This window comes from Arvicola amphibius, chromosome 4, assembly GCF_903992535.2.
Source record: "Arvicola amphibius chromosome 4, mArvAmp1.2, whole genome shotgun sequence".
Taxonomy (NCBI): domain Eukaryota; kingdom Metazoa; phylum Chordata; class Mammalia; order Rodentia; family Cricetidae; genus Arvicola; species Arvicola amphibius.
This window is the reverse complement of record NC_052050.1, coordinates 91,466,165-91,485,775: the sequence shown is the minus strand read 5'-3', so window position 1 is coordinate 91,485,775 and position 19,611 is coordinate 91,466,165. Positions and strand designations below refer to the sequence as shown.

Here is a 19,611-nt window from a genome sequence, read left to right as displayed (position 1 = left end):
TATGAGAATAAGGACTTGACTGACTGAATCATTTTCACCCCATCGCTTCATGGTATGGGGGAGATATCCGGTTGCCCTACAAGAGAAGTCAGGGTTATCCACTGCTGGGAGACTATAAAACAGAGAAATGCCATGATTATCCAAAGGACAGTGTTCCCATAGCTCTGCAAAAACGGGTTACTCCAGGTGGAGTGTGCGTACACACTTCCTGTGGCTAGTCCAATAGATCTGTCAGCTGTGCATTCACTGTATAATACTCATGGGCTCACCACACACATCACTGAACCAAATGGTTTCCAATGCAAATTACATGAGGGTCTTTGTTTAGCAAACTTAAGTTCAGACCTCATATCTCCAGCACATTGACACAGCAGGTGAGAAGAGAAGAGAAGAGAAGAGTTCAGGAAAAGGCAAACTCTTAAAGGGGAAATGCCACAAGTACGGGAGTACTTGTCTCGTCCACTCAGATTGGGTAGGAGGAGTGCAGAGTGTTAGATTTTTCTTAAGATGAGCCTCTCCCCAGACGCAAATAATTCCAATCAGACCAAGTTAGACCGAATAAAAGTGCCCATGTTTAATGCAATGCTCCCGGGTGGCACCAGGAAAGCATGTAGAGAAAAAAAGAGAGGGAAGGGGAGACCATGTGAAACCTGGGGACTACTTGTTCATTCTCTGGGACGTGGTTTAAATAGCCTGTGGGAGTGGTCTTGACCCTCCCTGGGGAGGGGTTATGGTTTAGTGAGCTTTCTTAGAGGTGGAATTTGGATTAAGGCAACTTCCCAGGGAAGGGGGCTTATTCCAAGAGCTGGGATGAAGCCCCCAGGCAAATAATCTGGACTTTATGTATAAAGGGGTGTTAGGGATCTGGGGTGATGCTTCCGACCAAACACAGAGTAAGATTTCTGAAACCATTGGTCAGTGTTTTGGGCACAAAATCCTAGCAAAGAACCGTGCATCACTGACAAGGTATCTGAGAGGGCAGGTGTAACGGATTATTAAAACTGCTGCAGATCCCCCAGTAGCTGTGGGATCCCCAGCGGCGGCAGGCAGTGGGAAGGGGGTCCCGAGAGCAGCCAGTCCCAGGCAGGGACGGTGCATGAGACCACGCAGCAGGTCTCCAAAGGTGGTTGGTCCCCAGGGGAGGCTGGCTAGAGACAGATAGGCACACCATGCAGAGTGAGGTTGAATATTTATTTAGTGGTTATGGAAGTGAAGGGAGAAGGGGAGAAGAACAGAGAGGCAGAGAGAGGGAGAGAGAAGGAGAGAGGGAAGGAGAGAGAGAGAGAGAGAGAGGAGAGACAGAAGCTGCCTCTCCAAGAGGAAGTTGGAAAAGAGAGAAAGGCTAAGGCTGCAAGCAGGAGGGAAGACCTGCCTGTCTCAGCAGATGGGGGAGGGGGTGGGCATGGCTTCTCTCTTAAAGAGACAGATCATTACATTCCCGTCTCCTTTTTTATAATAAAAAGGTGGGAGGTTAGGTACCACAGGTTAAAGGAATTGGGGTGGCAGATTCCAGACTAAGAAAACATGAATCTCATGTTTTAAATTGGTATGTACTTTTGAATCTCTTACAAAAACACTGTACATGTACTCCAACCCTGCTTTAAAGCATATTAAGCTGTTCTCCACTATTGTCAATTCTTCCGTTAAGCTTCTATTGAAGCGGCTTTCTTCTTTCTTCCACAAGTATAAATCTTACCTGTTAAAAGCCAGCACAGTCAAGCTTGGACCCAGCTCTCCAGGCGGATTCTATGCTGTAGTTATAACCTCCCAATGGCCACACTCCTAAAGAAAAATGATTCTCACTCCCTCAACTTTTACCAACTGCCAAAAGCTCTTCAGCTAGGGGTGGGGTGCTGGGAGCCGCTCTCCCATTCATGATAAAATGTTGATCGTCTTGATCTTGTAGACATCTTGTGCAGGCAACCGCAGCTGCTATAAAATAGTCTGTGCAACCATCACATCCTGTTTACGATGCAGTACTTCACAGTTCTTCCCTTCTTCTGTACTGCTCTTCTGTGACGGTCCCTGAGTCTTGGGTGGGGAGGAGGTGGCTGTAGGTGACCAAGCACTCACAACCACCAGTTCTTAGCATTTTGACCAGTATTTTACCCATTGCAAAAAGAAACTTTTCTGACCAAGGTTGAGAGCCACACAAATCTATGGAAATAAACATAAATATTTAGAAGGTAGTTTCCTGGTTATGGTGGCATACATTTTTAATCTCAGCACTTAGTACGTACAGGCAGGAAGATCTCTGTGAGTCCAAGGCTGGCTGATATACATAGTAAGTTCCAAGTCAATGAGAACTTCATAGTAAGACCTTGTCCAAAAATAAAATAAAAAGCGGTGTCATTTAGCAAAACACCAGTTGTTTCCCCCAACAGACTATGATCTCTTCAGTCATGGGATTCTAACCAAGCTTAGAGTACCACATATAAAGTCCCTCCAGTGGAACAGGCTTCAAATCTAATCAGAAGACGATTGGTTAGCCCTGTAACCTATGCCACGATTGCACCAGTGAGCACAGCTTGCCTAGCACGTAGGAATTCGTCTTAGTCTGTTACTGTGAGGAGACACTATGACCATGGCAACTCTTTTTTTTTTTAAGTCCCAGGAATCTTTTATTGTCTGAATAACTGTACACAAAATGCCAGGCAGGAGTCCTGGAGGAAATGATGGCCGAGTTTCACTGTTATTTGCCCATTGGTCCTTTATCTTCTAAGCATGTGTATATATGTGCTCTTTAAATGCTTTAGACATTTATTTTGATCACTAGTGCAATCCATGTGTGAATAAATAAACTCAGTATCTTCTCTCCCCTCTGAGTCTCTTTTAAATAGAAAAATGTGCTAAATGTCTCTTCATGACCCGCTTGGCTACCGCTGCCCCACCTACAGCTTTAAAGAGACTGTAACTTGATCTTCTGAAACCCTACTGAACTACAGTCCACTCAGGCACAGGACTCCCGGGAAGGATGTCCTATTGATACTGTCGGTAGTCTCTGAAGGGTGACGGTGGCAGCTGGCTTGACGACAACTGCGAGTGGTCTTCCGCAAACTGAGGACCATTGGGAAACTGTGCAGAGGCAAACCTTGTCAACAAGATACCAGCTCCTTCAATTAAAGCTAGGAGAATGCCTCCCATGGCAGCCAACCCTACCATGGCGACTGGTCCATTTCTTGCTGCCAGGATGGCTCCGGTTAAGGCACCGCTAGTGATGGAGTTCCAGGGATCTTCTTTGCCTCTTATCTGAACCATACTACAGTCAGTCATGGAAAGGAGTCCTCCCCAAACTGCAAAGCTACCTCCCAATTGTGGAGCCCTGGTTTTAATAGCTGTCAAACTCCCTCGGAGTCTGTGGTTTACTTTCCCAAAGCCCACAGCGTACCCTCCAGGACTTTGAAAGTTAGACAGCAGAGGATTTCCTGATTAGTTCATAGTTGTCAAAATAGCTTCTGACACCTGAGCATACAAGATGACTCTTGCACCTGAATGGCGCCATGTGTCTGGTGCTGCTCATGTACAGAGACTTACAAACGACCTGTTCACAGAAGCAGGAAAGGTACCACCCCATACATTCATTGAGACTGTAGAAGCACATTGGCATGTGTCTTAGTTCAGGTTTCTGTTGCTGAGATGGAACACCATGGCAAAAAAGCAAGCTGGGGAGGAAAGGGTTTATCAGGCTCACACTTCAGCACCGCTGTTCATCACTGAAGGAAGTCAGGACAGGAACTCACACAGGGCAAGATCCCAGAGGCAGGAGCTGATGCAGAGGGCACGGAGAGGGCTGCTTACTAGCTTGTTTCTTCTGGCTTGCTCAGCCCACCTTCTTATAGAACCCAGGACCAGCAGCCCAGGGATGACACCAACCACCATGGCCCGGGCCTTCCCCAGCTAATCACTAAATGAGAAAATGCCTTACAGTTGGATCTCATTGAGGCATTTCCTCAACTGGGGCTCCTTCCTCTGATGACTCTAGCTTGTGTCAAGTTGACACACAAAACCAGCCAGTACAGTATATTAAAATTATATCAGGAGAATCAGCCCCAAGAATTTATGAGACACACGAGACCAAGGAAAGGGTACGATTCCCTCATGTAAAGAGATGGACATCTAGCATCTAATTGCTGACAATGAAACCACTGTCCCTTGTGAATTTTTTGTTATTCAATAAATATTGACACTGTGGAAACACACAAACATATTTGTACTTGTGACCTAGCATATTAATGACATCTGTGACCCCAGTTCCATCTTCAGGGTACTGACAAGAGTTTTTGGGTTTAAATAGAGAAGAAATGGGGAACTGAAGAGATGGGTCAATGGTTAAAAGTGAGGACATGAGCTTATATATAACAAGCTGGGCATGGTCTCACAGTGTCTGCAACCCCAGTGCTATTGGAGGCAGACACAGGAGAATAATTGGGACTTGTTGGCTGCCAATTTAGCTGGACACACTGGAGCTTCAGGTTCAAGGACAGGTTCTGCCTCACTGGATAAAGGCGAATGACAGAGGAGGGTACCTGATGCCTTTGTCTGGCCTCTGCAGGCACACACATGTATGCACGGACCACATACATGAAACATACACGCACACACATAAGAATGGAAGCAAAGGGCAAGAGGAATGCATAATTGAGCAGCCCTGGTCTAGGTGTGGTCTTGCCTGCTGTTACCTCAGCTGTATGCTGCAAGGTGCTGGGAAGAAGTTCTTATTGCTTGAAGAAAGAAACTAGTTCTCAGAGAAAATTATGTCTCAGGGTGCAACATCATCATGGCCCCTCTCTTGATTCCAGTGAGACCAAAACTTCAGAGAACACTGTAATCCAAGGTGATTTCACATTTAGGACGATGAGTAGAGAACCCGAGGAGCTTTGCCAGCGACGGGACCCTGTAAAAACGGAGAAGAGGCCCACTTACTCTTGTTCCTGTATCCTTGGAGAAAGCTGGGTACCACTGGCTTCTAGATAGAAACTCACCGACTGGTTCATGTGTCAAAGTGCAGAAGTTAGCAGGTGACTAGACGCCAAGGTGACGGGCATAAAATGAAAGCAGAGATGTCAGACTTTCATCTTGCTTTTAGGTGATGTGAAGACAGAAGCGAGGACACTTCTTAGCAAGAGCAACTTGTAAGAGACTGCTTCAACAGGACGAGTGCAGACATTGGCTACCAGAGCTGTGGATGCAATGCCACACCATCTCTCCCGGACCCAGAGCCACCCTGGCTACTATGACCTCAACCCCCACACCAGCACCAGAGAGCCTTCCTTGGTCGACCACATTAAACCTGGGGGCTTATAGACTGGATGAGCACTCTCCATCTTCCCGCTCCTCCACAATTACCATCTGTGGAGGGAAAATCGAGAAAGAGGAGACAGCAGGCTATCTTTGTGCATTGTCAGCATCAGGCTGGAAAAATTCTGGAGCTTTCTGGACTGAATCCGGCTTTTGCTGGAAGCTTTGGTGACAGAGGAGAGAAGTGAATGAGGGGTTGCCTGCTGGCGAGTGGGGTCTAGGGTTCTGGCTTCTGCTGGGAAACCAGTGATGAGACCAAGGAACTCACATAAAAGAGACCCACAAGCGAGACAGTGGTGGTGCGCGTCAGCTCTGTGAGTTCAAGGCCAGCCTGGTCTACAGAGCAAGTTCTAGGACAGCCATGGCTACACAGAGAAGCCCTGTCTCAAACCACCCACCGATCAGAGAGAGAGAGAGGGAGGGAGAGAGAGAGAGCCACAGGCACACACAGCTGCACAGAGATGATCAGAGAGAGAGAGAGAGAGGGAGGGAGAAAGAGAGAGCCACAGGCACACACAGCTGCACAGAGATGATCAGAGAGAGGGAGGGAGGGAGAGAGAGAGAGCCACAGGCACACACAGCTGCACAGAGATGATCAGAGAGAGGGAGGGAGGGAGAGAGAGAGCCACAGGCACACACAGCTGCACAGAGATGATCAGAGAGAGGGAGGGAGGGAGAGAGAGAGAGCCACAGGCACACACAGCTGCACAGAGATGATCAGAGAGAGAGAGGGAGGGAGAGAGAGCCACAGGCACACACAGCTGCACAGAGATGATCAGAGAGAGAGAGGGAGGGAGAGAGAGAGAGCCACAGGCACACACAGCTGTACAGAGATGTAACTGAGAGTGCACGCTAGACTCCTTTGTCCTTGTGATCGTCAAAAGAATTCAGACAAGACACCCAGAGCACACTGGAGAGGAGACAGCTAGGGTTTATTACAGTGTAAAGTAGAGGGAAGAGTGGACAATGGCCAAATGGATTGTTGTCTTGGTCAGGCTCCACACAATTTCTAAAATGTCTTTCCCAAGGGGCTTTTTCCTGTGCGGATGGTTGACAGGCCTATATGGATGATGGCATTAGGAGGGATGATGGTATATCCTTGTATAGTAATCAGGAATGGTTCCCTGAAACCTGGTCTAGATAATTATCTAGCTATGAAGCTCTGACGAGTTCAGGATGTCTCAGCTCCTCCCGTGGCCAGAGATAGGACTTGTGTGACCAGGGTCCTGTAGTTCCAGTTTTATAAACTGTTGGTTTTACAAGCTGTTGACTATGAGAGCCGAGTCCAGCCCAAATGTCTTCCATTCCTGCCAACATATCACTAGCAATCTAACAATCTCCCCCTCGAGAGCTGAGGCCCTAAAGTCATCCAGGAGGTGTTGAGTTAGTCTGGTTACCTCATGCGGAGACGGGGTATACTGTCTTCACTCTTGTCTACTTTCCGGCCTCAGTGTACAATCAAGGTATCCAGATGCCCAGGGCTAGGTTGGCACAGAACCATCTGAGGTTGGGTCAGCTGTAAGGGAGAATCGATAGAATTGATGCAGCAATACAATGCACAAAGTCTAGAGACTAATAGGATTGGTGCTAAGATCATAACAAGTCTAAGCTATTTCCACTATGAAATCTGTAGAGCTAATTTCGAGGCTGCTTACCAAAACATATGGTGGTGTCTGGGTTGGTTTGAATCTGGTTTTGTAGGCCATGTAAAGCAGATGAGAGTGGAGTTGTCAGGGCTAAAGACACAGCATTCAATCTTGATAACAGTACAAGGGCCTCCACTGATGCCCCAAGAGTATCTAGAGTGTACAGTTTTGTATGACTGCTTTTCTCGTCATATTTTCCCATTATTGCATGACTTCAGGATCAGGAAGAGAGAGGTTGGATTGTGTTGTAGCTGACAAGCAGGTGGGGAAGAGTTCTGGAGAGAGGTGCTATGCCTTCCCTTCAGCTGTGAGACCACTGAAAGAATTGACCCCAAAGACAGCCAGCTCCCTTCTGACGGAAACAGCATTCTATTCAGTGTGTTCCAGAGATGCTTGCTGTCTAGGATGGATCTCTCATGACTTCCCTCAAACATTGCACGCCAGAATCGTTTGCTACCAAGTGGGCCATGAAGAAGAGCTGTCTTGGGTAACTCCTAATGGCACCCCAGGAATCCCAGGCTGCGAGAATGGACTGATTGAAACCCTAATGCTAGCCAGAGTTAGAACTTACCTACCAGAAAATAATTTCACACTATTCTGATAACATACGAGACATAGTCTTTAATGGATAGGACTAACTCTGACTAACACTTTGATTATGCACACAGCCTGCCCTCTGTTTATACCTAAAACTCATGGCAGGATCCTGAAGATGGACTTAGGGGTTGGGGTGCCCTCCTTCTGTTATTCATCTCAATGTGACCATACTGATTACATCTCTCTTCTCTGGTCTTCAATATTACTTTTTGCTTTGATTGACATATTAAGAATGGTTGGCATAGTTTTTTGGAACAGATAGCATCAAAGTCACTTCAAGCTCTCTCAGTATATTCAGAGAGTCTCAACATACCAAATGATATCCTCTAGTCCTGTAGATATAATAAAGATGGGAGCTAAGTGATTGTACCCATGGAAAACTCAACCTGGAAAGAAGGGGTATGGTAACTTGGGACAAGAGTTGGACTTTTTCCTGTTGCCCCTTGCATCCAGGCAACTCCAGATGACATCTGTCAATCCACTCTGGAGGTAACCAAGGCCAAGGGTTAGTACCACAGAGCCGTTTGCTCCCATTGGGTGCCGTCCGAATTATTCTCAGCCCAAGAACGAGCAGCAAACCCTTCTGAGGGAAAGTCCTGTTTGATGTAATCCAGGAGAGAGCCACGTTGGGTACTGAACACATCTGGGAGGCATGGACTGAGTGGGGTTTGTTGCTCCTTGTGTAAGGAGGTTGGCTGACTCGAACGGGCTTTTGTGGCCATCATCTATCCGTATTCATTCTGGATTTGAAGGTATTTATACTGATTGCCAGAACCGCCTCTCTAATAGTTGGGAGAGTACTATTGGAAAGGGAGGGCTTGGCCCACCCCGAAGGCTGTCTCTCGCGACCATTGAAAAGTTCTTTCCACACAAAAGTACAGAGAAAGGGTCGTCTGAAGAGGAGCTGGCCCTGAGGGTCCTCTCTATAACTGTTAGTGTGCACCTGTTCTGGTGGAGAGTGAAGTTTGTTTTCTTTATCTGCAGGGAGATCTCTGTAACCCATGTTCTTGTCAGAATCTAGAGTCTAGAGACAACTTGACTTGAAGAACTCCTGTGTCATATAGTAACTGCTGTGGATACAGGAAAGGGACTCCTTGGGCCAGTGAGAACACTCAGTGGGTCACAGCGCTTGCCACAGAAGCCTGGCAACCTGAGTTCAATCTCCCAAACCCATGTAAAGGTGGAAGGGGAGAACCAGCTCTGTAAAGCTGGCCTCTGACCTCCACAGGTACAATATGGCATACATCCTTCACACATATATTGAACAGACATGCAATAGTGTACTCTTTGTTTTACGTTTACTGTGTGTGTGGTGTTCATGTGTATGAGTGCCTTATTTATTTATTGCTGTTTTGTTTCTTGAGACAAGGTTTCACTGTGTTGTTCTGGTTGGCCTGGAGTTCACTATGTAGCCAGGATGGCCTCAAACTCACAGAGATCTGCCTGCCTCTGTCTCCAGAGTGTTGGGATTAAAGGTGTGCATGTTTTAAAATATGTATATATATATAATGTATACATGTATGTATGTGCATCATATATGTGCCCGGGGCTTGTAGAAGCTGGGAGAGGGCATTGGATCCCCTGGAACTGGCTTTACAGATGGTTGTGAGCCACTCTGTGGGTGCTGAGAACCTAACTAAGGCTAGAAGAGCAGCCAATGCTCTTAAACACTGAGTCTTCTCTCCAGTCCCATATACATGCTTTTCCATGTGTTGGGGGGACATATGTATGTTTGGGTGTGCATGCATGCGTGTTTGTGTGCATGAGGGAGCCCAAGATGGATGCTGGGGATCATCATTGATTGTTCTTCCTCCTTTTTCATTGAGGCAGAACTTTCAATCAAACCCAGAGGTCACTGCTGATATGACTGGCTTGTTCTGGGCATCCTGTCTGTCTGATGGGACTGAAATTACAGACAGACCCATTAGAGCCATCTGGCATTTATGTGGGTTGCTGGGGATCTGAACTCTGGTCCTCATAGTTGTCAACAAGCCCTCTAACTTCTAAGTCATCTCCTAAGCCATATATGTGTGTATGTGTATAATATATATATATACATATATATGTATATATATATATATATTTTAAGAGAAGAAAAAGGGAACTCATAAAGCACTTCAGAAATGCAAGGGGTTCTTGTCTGCAAGAAGAACTAGGGCCAATATGAAGTGTAAGGAGGGATGGTGGTAATATTGCTCTCTCCAGGTAATATTGCTCTCATGTAGTAATATCCTTCACCCTAGCAAAGCCTTTTAATGGATAATTTTAGGTTGTTATTAGTATGTTTGGTCTATCCAGAGGACTGGGTCTCCAAAAAGAATGACAATAATGTCTAATCCCCAGAGACTTCATGAGAGACCAAGTGATCTAGAAAACAAAGGGATGAGCCCCATTTAAAGAGATTTTGTGGCCTTTAATGAAGGAGCAGTCCCCTGAAGGTCAACCTGCAATTCTGCTTTGTTGACTAAAGTGTATCCAATCTCGTTACCCACAGCACAGACTCCACCTTGAACTCCTAAGCTCCCAGGGGAAGTCAACCAGCCGCCTACTGTGACATTGACACATGGTCCATGGGAGGTAGTTAGGGCTTAGCTGGCTCCAGCAGGAGAGAATGAGAGCGGCCATGTTTTCAGTGAGTTAACGTGTTCCTGTGTTTGTACACGTGTGCTTATGGGTGTGCACAAAGCATCGGGTGTCTCTCCCAGTCACTCTCCACTTTTTTATTTTGTCTATTTGTCCTGGCTAGTGTGTATGTGTGGGCTATGCATGTGTGTATGATTTATTGATTTGTCTTCTAATCCTTTTTTTATGGTACAGCAGGTTTGTGGATCTAACTCCTTGCTCCCTCCAGCAACTCGGCTAAAATCAACTTCCCAGTTTGAATAAAATTAACCTCAGGGAATAAAACAAGTGGCTCACTGACTCCTGCATCTGGGGTCTCACGTTCATCAGTTTTGGTTGGCTATAAATGCATACTGATGTATTCGTGAAGAAGAACTTTTGGTTTTGCCCATGTACAATACTAATTGTTCACTTTCTAGTTTGCACAGTTGCTGGTGAACTTGACTTCTGTTCCACGACTGGTGACAATTGTTAAAGAAGGGACATTTGAGATGCTCATCATTTTGAGTGACGGCTCCACTGAGCCGTTGCAATGGTTGTTTGCTATGTTGCCAGGATGTCCAGATTTTGCTTGGCAGAGCATGCATTCTGTTTGCTCTTCGGTACACCTGGTTTGGCATTTTGGTTTAATAGTTATCTCTACATTTATTGTATCAAGCTCATCTGGATTCACCCTTCTGGAATATAAGCTGATATGAGATAAATTATCACTGCTATTGGAGGCTTAGGCAGCCATGGGGGTTGCTTGTGTTGTTACATGAAGATCCTTAGGAAATTTGCCTCTTTGGGAAAAAGTCTGCTGTGCAAGCAGGAGGACCCAATTTTGAATTCCCACATAAAAGCTGCTCAGGGAAGCCTGCTGCTATAAGCCCAAAACCAGGGGTTGGGGGCACACAGGTAAATCCATGAAGTTTATTGAAGGGATCAGTATCTGCTCAGGATACCCCCCCCACACACACACATTCTTTTTGATTCTGAGACAATGTTTTTTTTTGTGTGTGTGTAGCCCTGGCTGTCCTGGAACTCCCTCTGCAGACCAGACTGGCCTTGAACTCAGAGATCTGCCTGCCTCTGCCTCCCCAGTGCAGAGATTTAAGGCGTGTGCCACCACCACCCAGCCACACATGCTTCTTATTTCATGATATGACAGAAAAATAAAAGAGCCAATGCCTTGTTAATTGAGTCTGAAGAAAAGGATGTTTAGATATTAGAGGATGGATTTATAAGAAATGTTAAATTAGTCTTTTCTATCAAACACAATAGAACATTTATTTTCTACAATTTTACATCATGCAATCTCCTCGACATTGTAAAGTTTATGTAAATCTTTTAAGGACTCCTACCTTGTAAGATTTATGCAAATTTTAAAATCTTCACCATTCAGTAAAATGTATGGAAAGCTTAAAAATACTTTGAGCTTTATTTTATTTTATAAGTATAAGTATTTTGCCTGAATGTATGGATGTGTATCACATGTGTGACTGGTCCCCACAGAGGTCAGAAGAGGGCACTGGCTATCAGGAAACTGGAGCTACAGATGGATGTGAGCCATCATCTAGGTCCTGGGAACTGAACCCTGGTCCTCTAGAGGAACACACGCAGTTAACCCCTGTGCGTCCAGCCCTTATGCAGAACCAATTAGATTCTCCTCTATCCAAAGGTTGCTACGTTCCCAGAACTTGAGCAGCTCTCCCCTTCCTGCTTTCCTTCATTTCCTTTGCACCAATTCCTTTCAAACTAAACAACCAACAAACTGTGAAGTCTTTTGCCCCAGCCAATGGGTAAAAGACACAGTCCCTTGGACTTGGATGAAGCCAGTTGAATTTCCTGCTTGAGGACTTGCTCTTTCTACCTCTGTCAGAAGGGAAGTTTGGTCATGTTGAGTGGCTTTTTGAAACCCTGAACTTATTTCTAGCACAGTCATTTAAAGCAAGAGCAAACAAGATAGGCCTCATGGATCCCTCCCCGTTGAGCAGAAGGCCACCTTTGCTGCTTACTGCAGAGCAGATTGAAACAAGGGAGGGAAAAGGCAGGTGAAATTTTATCTTTTTTTTTTTTTTTGGTTTTTCGAGACAGGGTTTCTCTGCAGCTTTAGAGCCTGTCCTGGAGCTAGCTCTTGTAGACCAGGCTGGTCTCAAACTCACAGAGATCCGCCTGCCTCTGCCTCCCGAGTGCTGGGATTAAAGGCGTGCGCCACCACCGCCCGGCGAAATTTTATCTTAATACCATGTCATGTGGTGGTGGCGCACTCCTTTGATCCCAGCACTTGAAAGGCAGAGACAGGCAAATCTCTGAGTTTGAGACCATGCTGGACTATATAGACCAAGTTCCAGGACAGAGAGGGCTATACGAAAAAAACCCTTTTTCGAAAAACAAACAAACAAACAAAAAATATTTGTTACCAGACTTTTATTTTAACAAGGGAAGAAATTTCTCTACTGGCCCCACTGACCCAGAAGAGAATAAAAAACAAACAAACAAAAGCAGCAAACAGATGTTAGCAACATGGGTGCAAATGTTGCCTCCAACATTTATGGTGGAGATTTGTTATCTTCTGGGTTGCCTTCAATCTGCTGCTCTCAGCAGGTTAGGACACAGACAAACACACATACATCGTTCTGGGTCAGGCGATGAAACGGCATATTGGAAACTGAGTACCTGGTGTGAGCATCAGAATGAAGCAGCTGATTTTGGAGGGGTCACTGCAGAAGACAGGGATTGTTCCTGCCATACGCAGAGCTTTTCTTCTGACGGCCTTCTACAGCCTGACTTTGGTCACAACTCGTTCTTGCCAAACCAGGATGTCTTGAATTATCGAGTGGCGCAAACAGTGCACAATAAGGGCCGAGACTGCAAAGGCGACGCATTCCTTCAAGACACACATAGATCAGATCCGTGGCTCTTGTGTGAGGAACTTGCCTGGCTCTAAAGACAGCTTTTGTGTTGGTGGTCGCTTCCCCAACTTCCCCTTTATTCTAAGTCTGTCTCATCAGGAGGATGAGGAGGAAGAGGAGGAGGAAGAAACTCTTCTCCATCATCCTGGCCCTCCTCTCTTTTATTTTCCTCTGATAAACACTCTCCTCTGCTGATTGACAATTCCTAACCTGTATGCGCTCCTTCTTAGTTCCCTTGCTGTGTCTGACCTAGCCTTTTAAAACTATTTGCTCAGTTTAGCTTGTAAAACTTGATTATATGGGAGTCCCAGACATGGTAAGATTGGTTACATTGTTTTCTTAAAGTCAAAATAAATTTAAACATGTTGGGTACACAGTAGGAAAGCATATTGCGTACATAGTTTTAAATGGTTGCAAAGCACATGAACATCTTGCTTACAGGGTTTGGCATAAGTCCAGTTTCCGAAGGCCAGCTGACAAAGCATTTCCAGAAACCATTCCCACAGCCACTATGACTGAGTGGCATCAGGGTATAAAGGGACGAGCCAAGGGGCTCAGACCACACAGCACAGGTAAGGAAGGAGCAGCAGCCCAGCTTGGTGCAGGAGGAGAGGCCAGAGGGGAAGGACGGATGGGTTGAGCCAGACAGAGACTGAACCATGAGGAACGGATGGAGAGGTTAGGAACATGGGGCTTCTCCAGGAGCAGCTTTAGACTTTGGGGAGCCCAGTGTAAGGTGACATCATGGGACCTCTTGCTAAGAGCTTAGTTAGAATGCTAGCGCACTGACATTGGGGGCTCTCAGTGTGGGCACGTGGGTGAAACCGTCTTCGGGTTCTTCTGAAACCTTTTGGACCTATGGGAAAAGAGGGTTCCCAAATGTTCCATTGTCTCAATCTGGGTATTGGGATCCCATAAATCTGATGTCTTTTCCTCAGAGCCTTTTTGAAGACTTGCCATCTCCCTGTGACATCCAAGCACCAGGCGTGTGCCCCAAACCTCCAGGAGCCATGCTGCTGCTGTTGGTCTTGGCCCTCCTTGCTGTTCCTACCTGCAGAGCCCAGAGTGAGTACCTGAGCCTCCTTTGTGGCCTTGACCTCCTGCATCCTGTCCTAGGCGTAAGGGCCTCTGAGTGAGGGAGTGACTCTGAGTGTTCTTCTGCCTTGCTTTCTCCAGGCATACTGGGCAGAAAAGTCGGCACCTATTTCTACGTTCATGGTGAAGATCAGGGTGAAATCAAGGTCATCCGGGTCTACTTAACAATAGCAAAGTGCATCAAGGGGTGAGTAGCTTCCGACTCCTGGTTCCCACACTCCCCAGCTGTGCCTGCTCCTGTGGATGGTCTAGATCCCTAACCTGAACTAGCCTACTCAGAGCTGGGATGCTCAGGCTTGGGTTAGATTAAACAGTCATCGGGAGGCAGGCAGAGAGGAACTTCCACCTTTCTGGTTCAGAAAGAATCACAGAGGCTGAAGGGTCCCTTCTCCACAGAGTGCTGGTGGCCTTACTGCTCCTTGGTGGTGACACAAACTGATCCCATGGTCTAAGAGATGTTCCTGTGTCCACAGGACATGAATGTGCAGGTCACTCTGCCACTCTAGACCTCTGCTCTGCTCCAGAGAGCCCAGCCACTCCCCAGGGACACGCCAGATCTTGACTGTCCTCACCAGTGTCTGCCTCACGAGATCTGTTGTTCTCCCAGAGGGCCGTCATGGCCTTGTGTTCCTGGTGCCAAGCTTGGTAAATGCAAGCACAGTGCCCAAGGTTAACAATTTCAGATGAAGAATGAATATTCTTTTAGTATGTCTCCTGTGCAATATTGAGGTCATCTTAATCCTTAAGAAATCCATGTTGGGTAACATGGAGAAGGCTGGGTAGATAAATTGTTTGCTGTGCACATATGAGACCCCCGGTTTGGGTCCCCAGAAGCCACATGGAAGCTGAGAGCAGCAGCATGTGCATTGTAGACATACAGCAGACAGACAGACACACACACGCATAGGGACAAGCTCACATGCACCCCTCACTTACATATACAATTCAGTTGGGAAAGTATCTATAAACGGTGCTAGGGACTGAACCTGAGACAACACTATCTATGCTCATCTGCAGCCATCACTTTCACGAGACAGGATCTCACTCTGTATCCCAGGCTGGCCTTAAGCTTAGAGTCCTCCAACATCGTCCTCACAACTGCTGGAGAGCATATGGCTTTCCTTTTAAAATGCAATATTGGAGCCTGGCCTGGTTTTCCAATCCATTGATCCCAGCACCCAGGATGCTGATGCTAGAGAATATCAAACGTGAGGGCAGGCGGTACTACAGAGTCACCTCGGGCTCAACCTGGACGACTTTGTAAACCCTGTCTAGAATAGAAAGCAAAGAGAGGGTTGGATCCCAGCATGGTGGCTCATGTCAGTAATGTCAGAACTCAGGAGGCTGAGGCAGGAGGATTTCCACTCTGAAGAAGTTTAAGGAAATTCTGGCTACACAGTGAGGTTCTGTTTCAGATAAAATAAAAAGGCAAGAAAGTAATCAAGCTTAGTGGCTTGCCTAGCACATGTGTGACCCTGGATTCAGTCTCCAGTATCACTAAAGCAGGAAGGGCTGGCAAGATGGCTCTGGCAGGTAAAGGTGCGGGCTGGCCAAGCTGGCCTGAGTTTGAGTCATGGAACCCACATAGTGGAAGGAGAGAACAAAATCCCAATGGTTCTCCTCTCCCTTCACTAAAGCCTTGGCATATGTGGGCCTACAAGTATACACACACATAAATACACACATACACATGTATACACAAAATGAATAGCAAATCAATGTCAAAAATAAGCAAATAAACCATGTAGCATAAAATATACTCACACTGAAAAGTACTCACGACTATCAGAAATTCTGATTGAACTGGATAGCCTTCCTGCTTTTTTTATTTTATTTTTTTATTTTTTAAGACAGGGTTTCTCTGTAGCTTTGGAGCCTGTTTTGGAACTTGATCTTGTAGACCAGGCTGGTCTTGAACTCACAGAGATCCACCTGCCTCTGCCTCCCAAGTGCTGGGATTAAAGGCGTGCGCCGCCACTGCCAGTTCCTTCTAGCATTTTATATGGGGTCTGATTTGATACACATTTCATCTTGCAAGAAAAGGAAGAAGCTGGCATTAGCAATAGTCTAGAAGACTTGGGGAGGGGTCATCTTTCTGCTTTGCATCACAGAGCATCCCACCTGACAACACAAGGAGAGACCTGCCTCTCTGGTCTCTGAGGTCCTATGAGTCCATCCCTGCTGTGCTGACCTTAGCGGAGGGGTTCTCACCGTGACTGCTGCCTCATTTGGGGCAGACAGGGGAGAAGGCTCCAGAGGGGAAACTGTGAGTTGGGCAGAGCCTGCAAAAGAGTCAGGCTTAGAATGGGCTGCAGGGTTAGAGCTAGCTGCCCTGGCACAGATGCCTGACCTGAGGCCCTGGGAGGAGGGATGAGTCTGGAAGAGACGGTAGGAAGAACTCCAGGCTGCCATATCAGAGCCGGGCACTTCTGGAGACGGAACCAGGACAGGGCTGGTTTTGAGGAAGAGCAGGCATTCCTGAGGTTGTGCTGATTGCTTTCCCTCCAGCATCCAGTTGCAGTTCGGCAATCATTGGAGTGATGTCTACGGTGCCAACTCAGTGGATTATAAAGACTTTCAGCTGAAGGATGGAGAGCACGTGATAAAGGTGCATGGCAAAGAGGCAAACTGCCTGTGTTCCCTGACCTTCACTACCAACCAGGGGACCGAGTTTACCTTTGGTTTTAAGAGAGGCAAACCATTTGATGACAGTGGAGGTCCAGACAAGCATCTAGTGACCGTCAATGGCATGTATACACCATTTATCTGCATCCGGGGGATGGGCTTCAAATGGACACATGGCCCCCAGGATGTGGGCTCCACGCAACTTCCAGGGAAACCAACGACCAGCCTTAACACTTCCAAAAAGAAGAAAGCCGAAAAAGATAAGGACAAAGACGACGACGACGACGACGAGGAGGAGGAGGAGGAGGAGGAAGATGAGCAGGAGGAGTAGGATGCTCAGAGCTCAGTCCTGCATCCTCAGCCAAGCTCACCCACCTGGAGGGACCAGTATACCAGGTGACCCTGGGCAGGAGGAAGCAAAGTCCACATGGCCCTGTATCTCTGTGTCCAATAAACTCTGTGCATCTATGTGAGCCTGAGTGGTCCTTGTCACCAAATGGGATGGGTTTGAGGTCCCCCAAAGCCTCCTTTTCCTCCCCCACGTTTTGGACCTACACCTGTGCACTGAGTTAGGGTTTGCACAGGAAGCCTCTTTGTCAACACAGCAGGACTGAGGTCCCCAGATGAGGGCAGCATCCAGCCACTGCACTGGGTCTGCAAGGAGAGCACAGAGTGTGCTGACCAGATGTCAGGGACTGGCTTTGTAGTGCTCCCATTTAACTATATTTGAGCAGGTGCTCCTCTCCAGATCACTCCATTCTCCAGCTGCCTCCTCCTCTCCCTTCTCTGGTCCTGCTCACTATCCTCCCTTACAAAGCTAGCTGCCTGTGTAAGCAGTAAGTTGTTATCATTCATTCATTCATTCATTATCCATTTATTTATTTATTTATTAAAAATTTCCACCTCCTCCCATTTCTCTTTCACTCTCCCCCACTTCACCCCACCTCTCCAGTCCTAAGAGAAGTCAGGGTGCCCTGCCCTGTGGGACGTTCAAAGCCCTCCTCCCTCCATCCAGATCTAGGAAGGTGAGCATCCAAACAGACTAGGCTCCCCGGAAGCCAGTACATGCAGTAGAATCAAAACCCAGTGCCATTATCATCGGCTTCTCACTCAGCCCTCATTGTCAGCCACATTCAGAGAGTCCAGTCTGATGGAGGAAGAGTGGATATGGGACCAGGGAAGAAGATATCTTAAGGCCGGGCGGTGGTGGTGCACGCCTTTAATCCCAGCACTCGGGAGGCAGAGGCAGACGGATCTCTGTGAGTTCGAGGCCAGCCTGGTCTACAAGAGCTAGTTCCAGAACAGGCTCCAAAGCCACAGAGAAACTCTGTCTCGAAAAACCAAAAAAAAAAAAAAAAAAAAAAAAAAAAAAAAAAAAAAAAAAAAAAAAAAAAAGAAGATATCTTAATTAAGGGAGCCATTTTAGGGTTGACAAGAGACTTGGCTCTAGAGCAGCTCCCAGTTGTCCAGAGAGATGTCCCCAGCTAGGTCCTTGGGCAGCAGAGGAGAGGGTGCCTGAACTGGCCTTATCCCATAGCCACACTGATGAATATCTTGCATATCACCATAGAACCTTCATCCGGCGATGGATGGAGATAGAGACAGAGAACCACATTGGAGCACTTGACTGAGCTCCCAAGGTCCTGATGAAGAGCAGAAGGAGAGAAAATATGAGCAAGGAAGTCAGGACCGCGAGGGGTGTGTCCACCCACTGAGACAGTGTGACTGATCTAATGGGAGCTCACCAAGGCCTGCTGGACTGTGGTCATGTCCATTCATTTTTATATGAGGTCACTGGGAGTTCATCAGAGTCAGACAAGTGGGGACACTGAGCCCCCCTCTCCCTAGCTGTTGGCAGGTCTGTTGGAAAGTTACAGTCTGCCATATGACTGAGCCCAGGGTCAGCAAAGGGGCCATCTCAAGTCCCAAATTATCCATCAAATGAGGCTCTGTGTCCTAAACCAGTAGCGCAGGGAACTGGGAATGGGACAAGAGGACAGGAATTTCTCAAGATTGGGGGATTTGAAGAACCATTGTCCTTGCAGGCAGGACAAAGTGCAAGTTGAAGGTTTTGTGGTTGGGTTGGTGTCCCACCACTGAAATCCTTGCCTGGCTACAGAAGATAACTGGTCAGGCTCCATATCCCCCATTGCTAGGAGTCTTTCCTAGGGTCACCCTCCTCGAACCAAGGGAGTTTCCACCGCATAGGTTTCCATATTCCATATTCCGTAACCCCTCAATTCCGGCCGTCTTCCCCTGTATTCTCCCCCTCCACCCCGCCCCTGGCTTGATCCCACTTGTTCCCATCTCCACAGCCCCAGTCCACCTACAAAATCTATTCATTTCCTCCTCCCAGGGAGACCCATGTATCCTGTGGGCCCTTCCTGTAATTTAGCCTCTCTGGGTCTGTGGATTGTTGCATGGTTATTCTTATTATTAACTATACCTTATAGCTAATATCCACCTATAACTGAGTACATGCCATGTTTATCTTTCTGGCTCTGGGTTACCTCACCCAGGATGATTTTTTCTAGTTCCATCCATCTGCAAATTTCTTTTCTTTTCTTTTTTTTTTTTTTTTTTTTTTTTTTTGGTTTTTCAAGACAGGGTTTCTCTGCAGCTTTTTTTTAGAGCCTGTCCTGGACCTAGCTCTTGTAGACCAGGCTGGCCTCGAACTCACAGAGATCCGCCTGCCTCTGCCTCCCGAGTGCTGGGATTAAAGGCGTGCGCCACCACTGCCCGGCTCATCTGCAAATTTCTTGATGTCACGTTTTAACACCTGAGTAATAGTCCATTGTGCAAATTACCACATTTTCTTACCCAGTCTTTGCTTG

At 46.9% G+C, this 19,611-nt stretch overlaps 2 protein-coding genes across 2 annotated transcripts; one reads left to right on the top strand and one right to left on the bottom strand.

The window, feature by feature from the left end:
• Nucleotides 1-2,979: 2,979 nt before the first annotated feature.
• On the bottom strand, nucleotides 2,980-7,146 carry LOC119811541 (mitochondrial import inner membrane translocase subunit Tim17-A-like). The gene is made up of 2 exons (XM_042054902.1): nucleotides 6,954-7,146; nucleotides 2,980-3,425 (listed from the first exon to the last, which is right to left on the bottom strand). The coding sequence occupies exons 1-2, from the start codon at nucleotides 7,144-7,146 to the stop codon at nucleotides 2,980-2,982; spliced, it is 639 nt and encodes a 212-aa protein (XP_041910836.1).
• A 6,909-nt stretch (nucleotides 7,147-14,055) lies between these two features.
• LOC119811540 (prostatic spermine-binding protein-like) lies at nucleotides 14,056-17,108 on the top strand. Its single transcript, XM_038325455.1, has 3 exons — nucleotides 14,056-14,122; nucleotides 14,234-14,339; nucleotides 16,661-17,108. The coding sequence occupies exons 1-3, from the start codon at nucleotides 14,068-14,070 to the stop codon at nucleotides 17,106-17,108; spliced, it is 609 nt and encodes a 202-aa protein (XP_038181383.1). The 5' UTR covers nucleotides 14,056-14,067.
• Nucleotides 17,109-19,611: the final 2,503 nt, after the last annotated feature.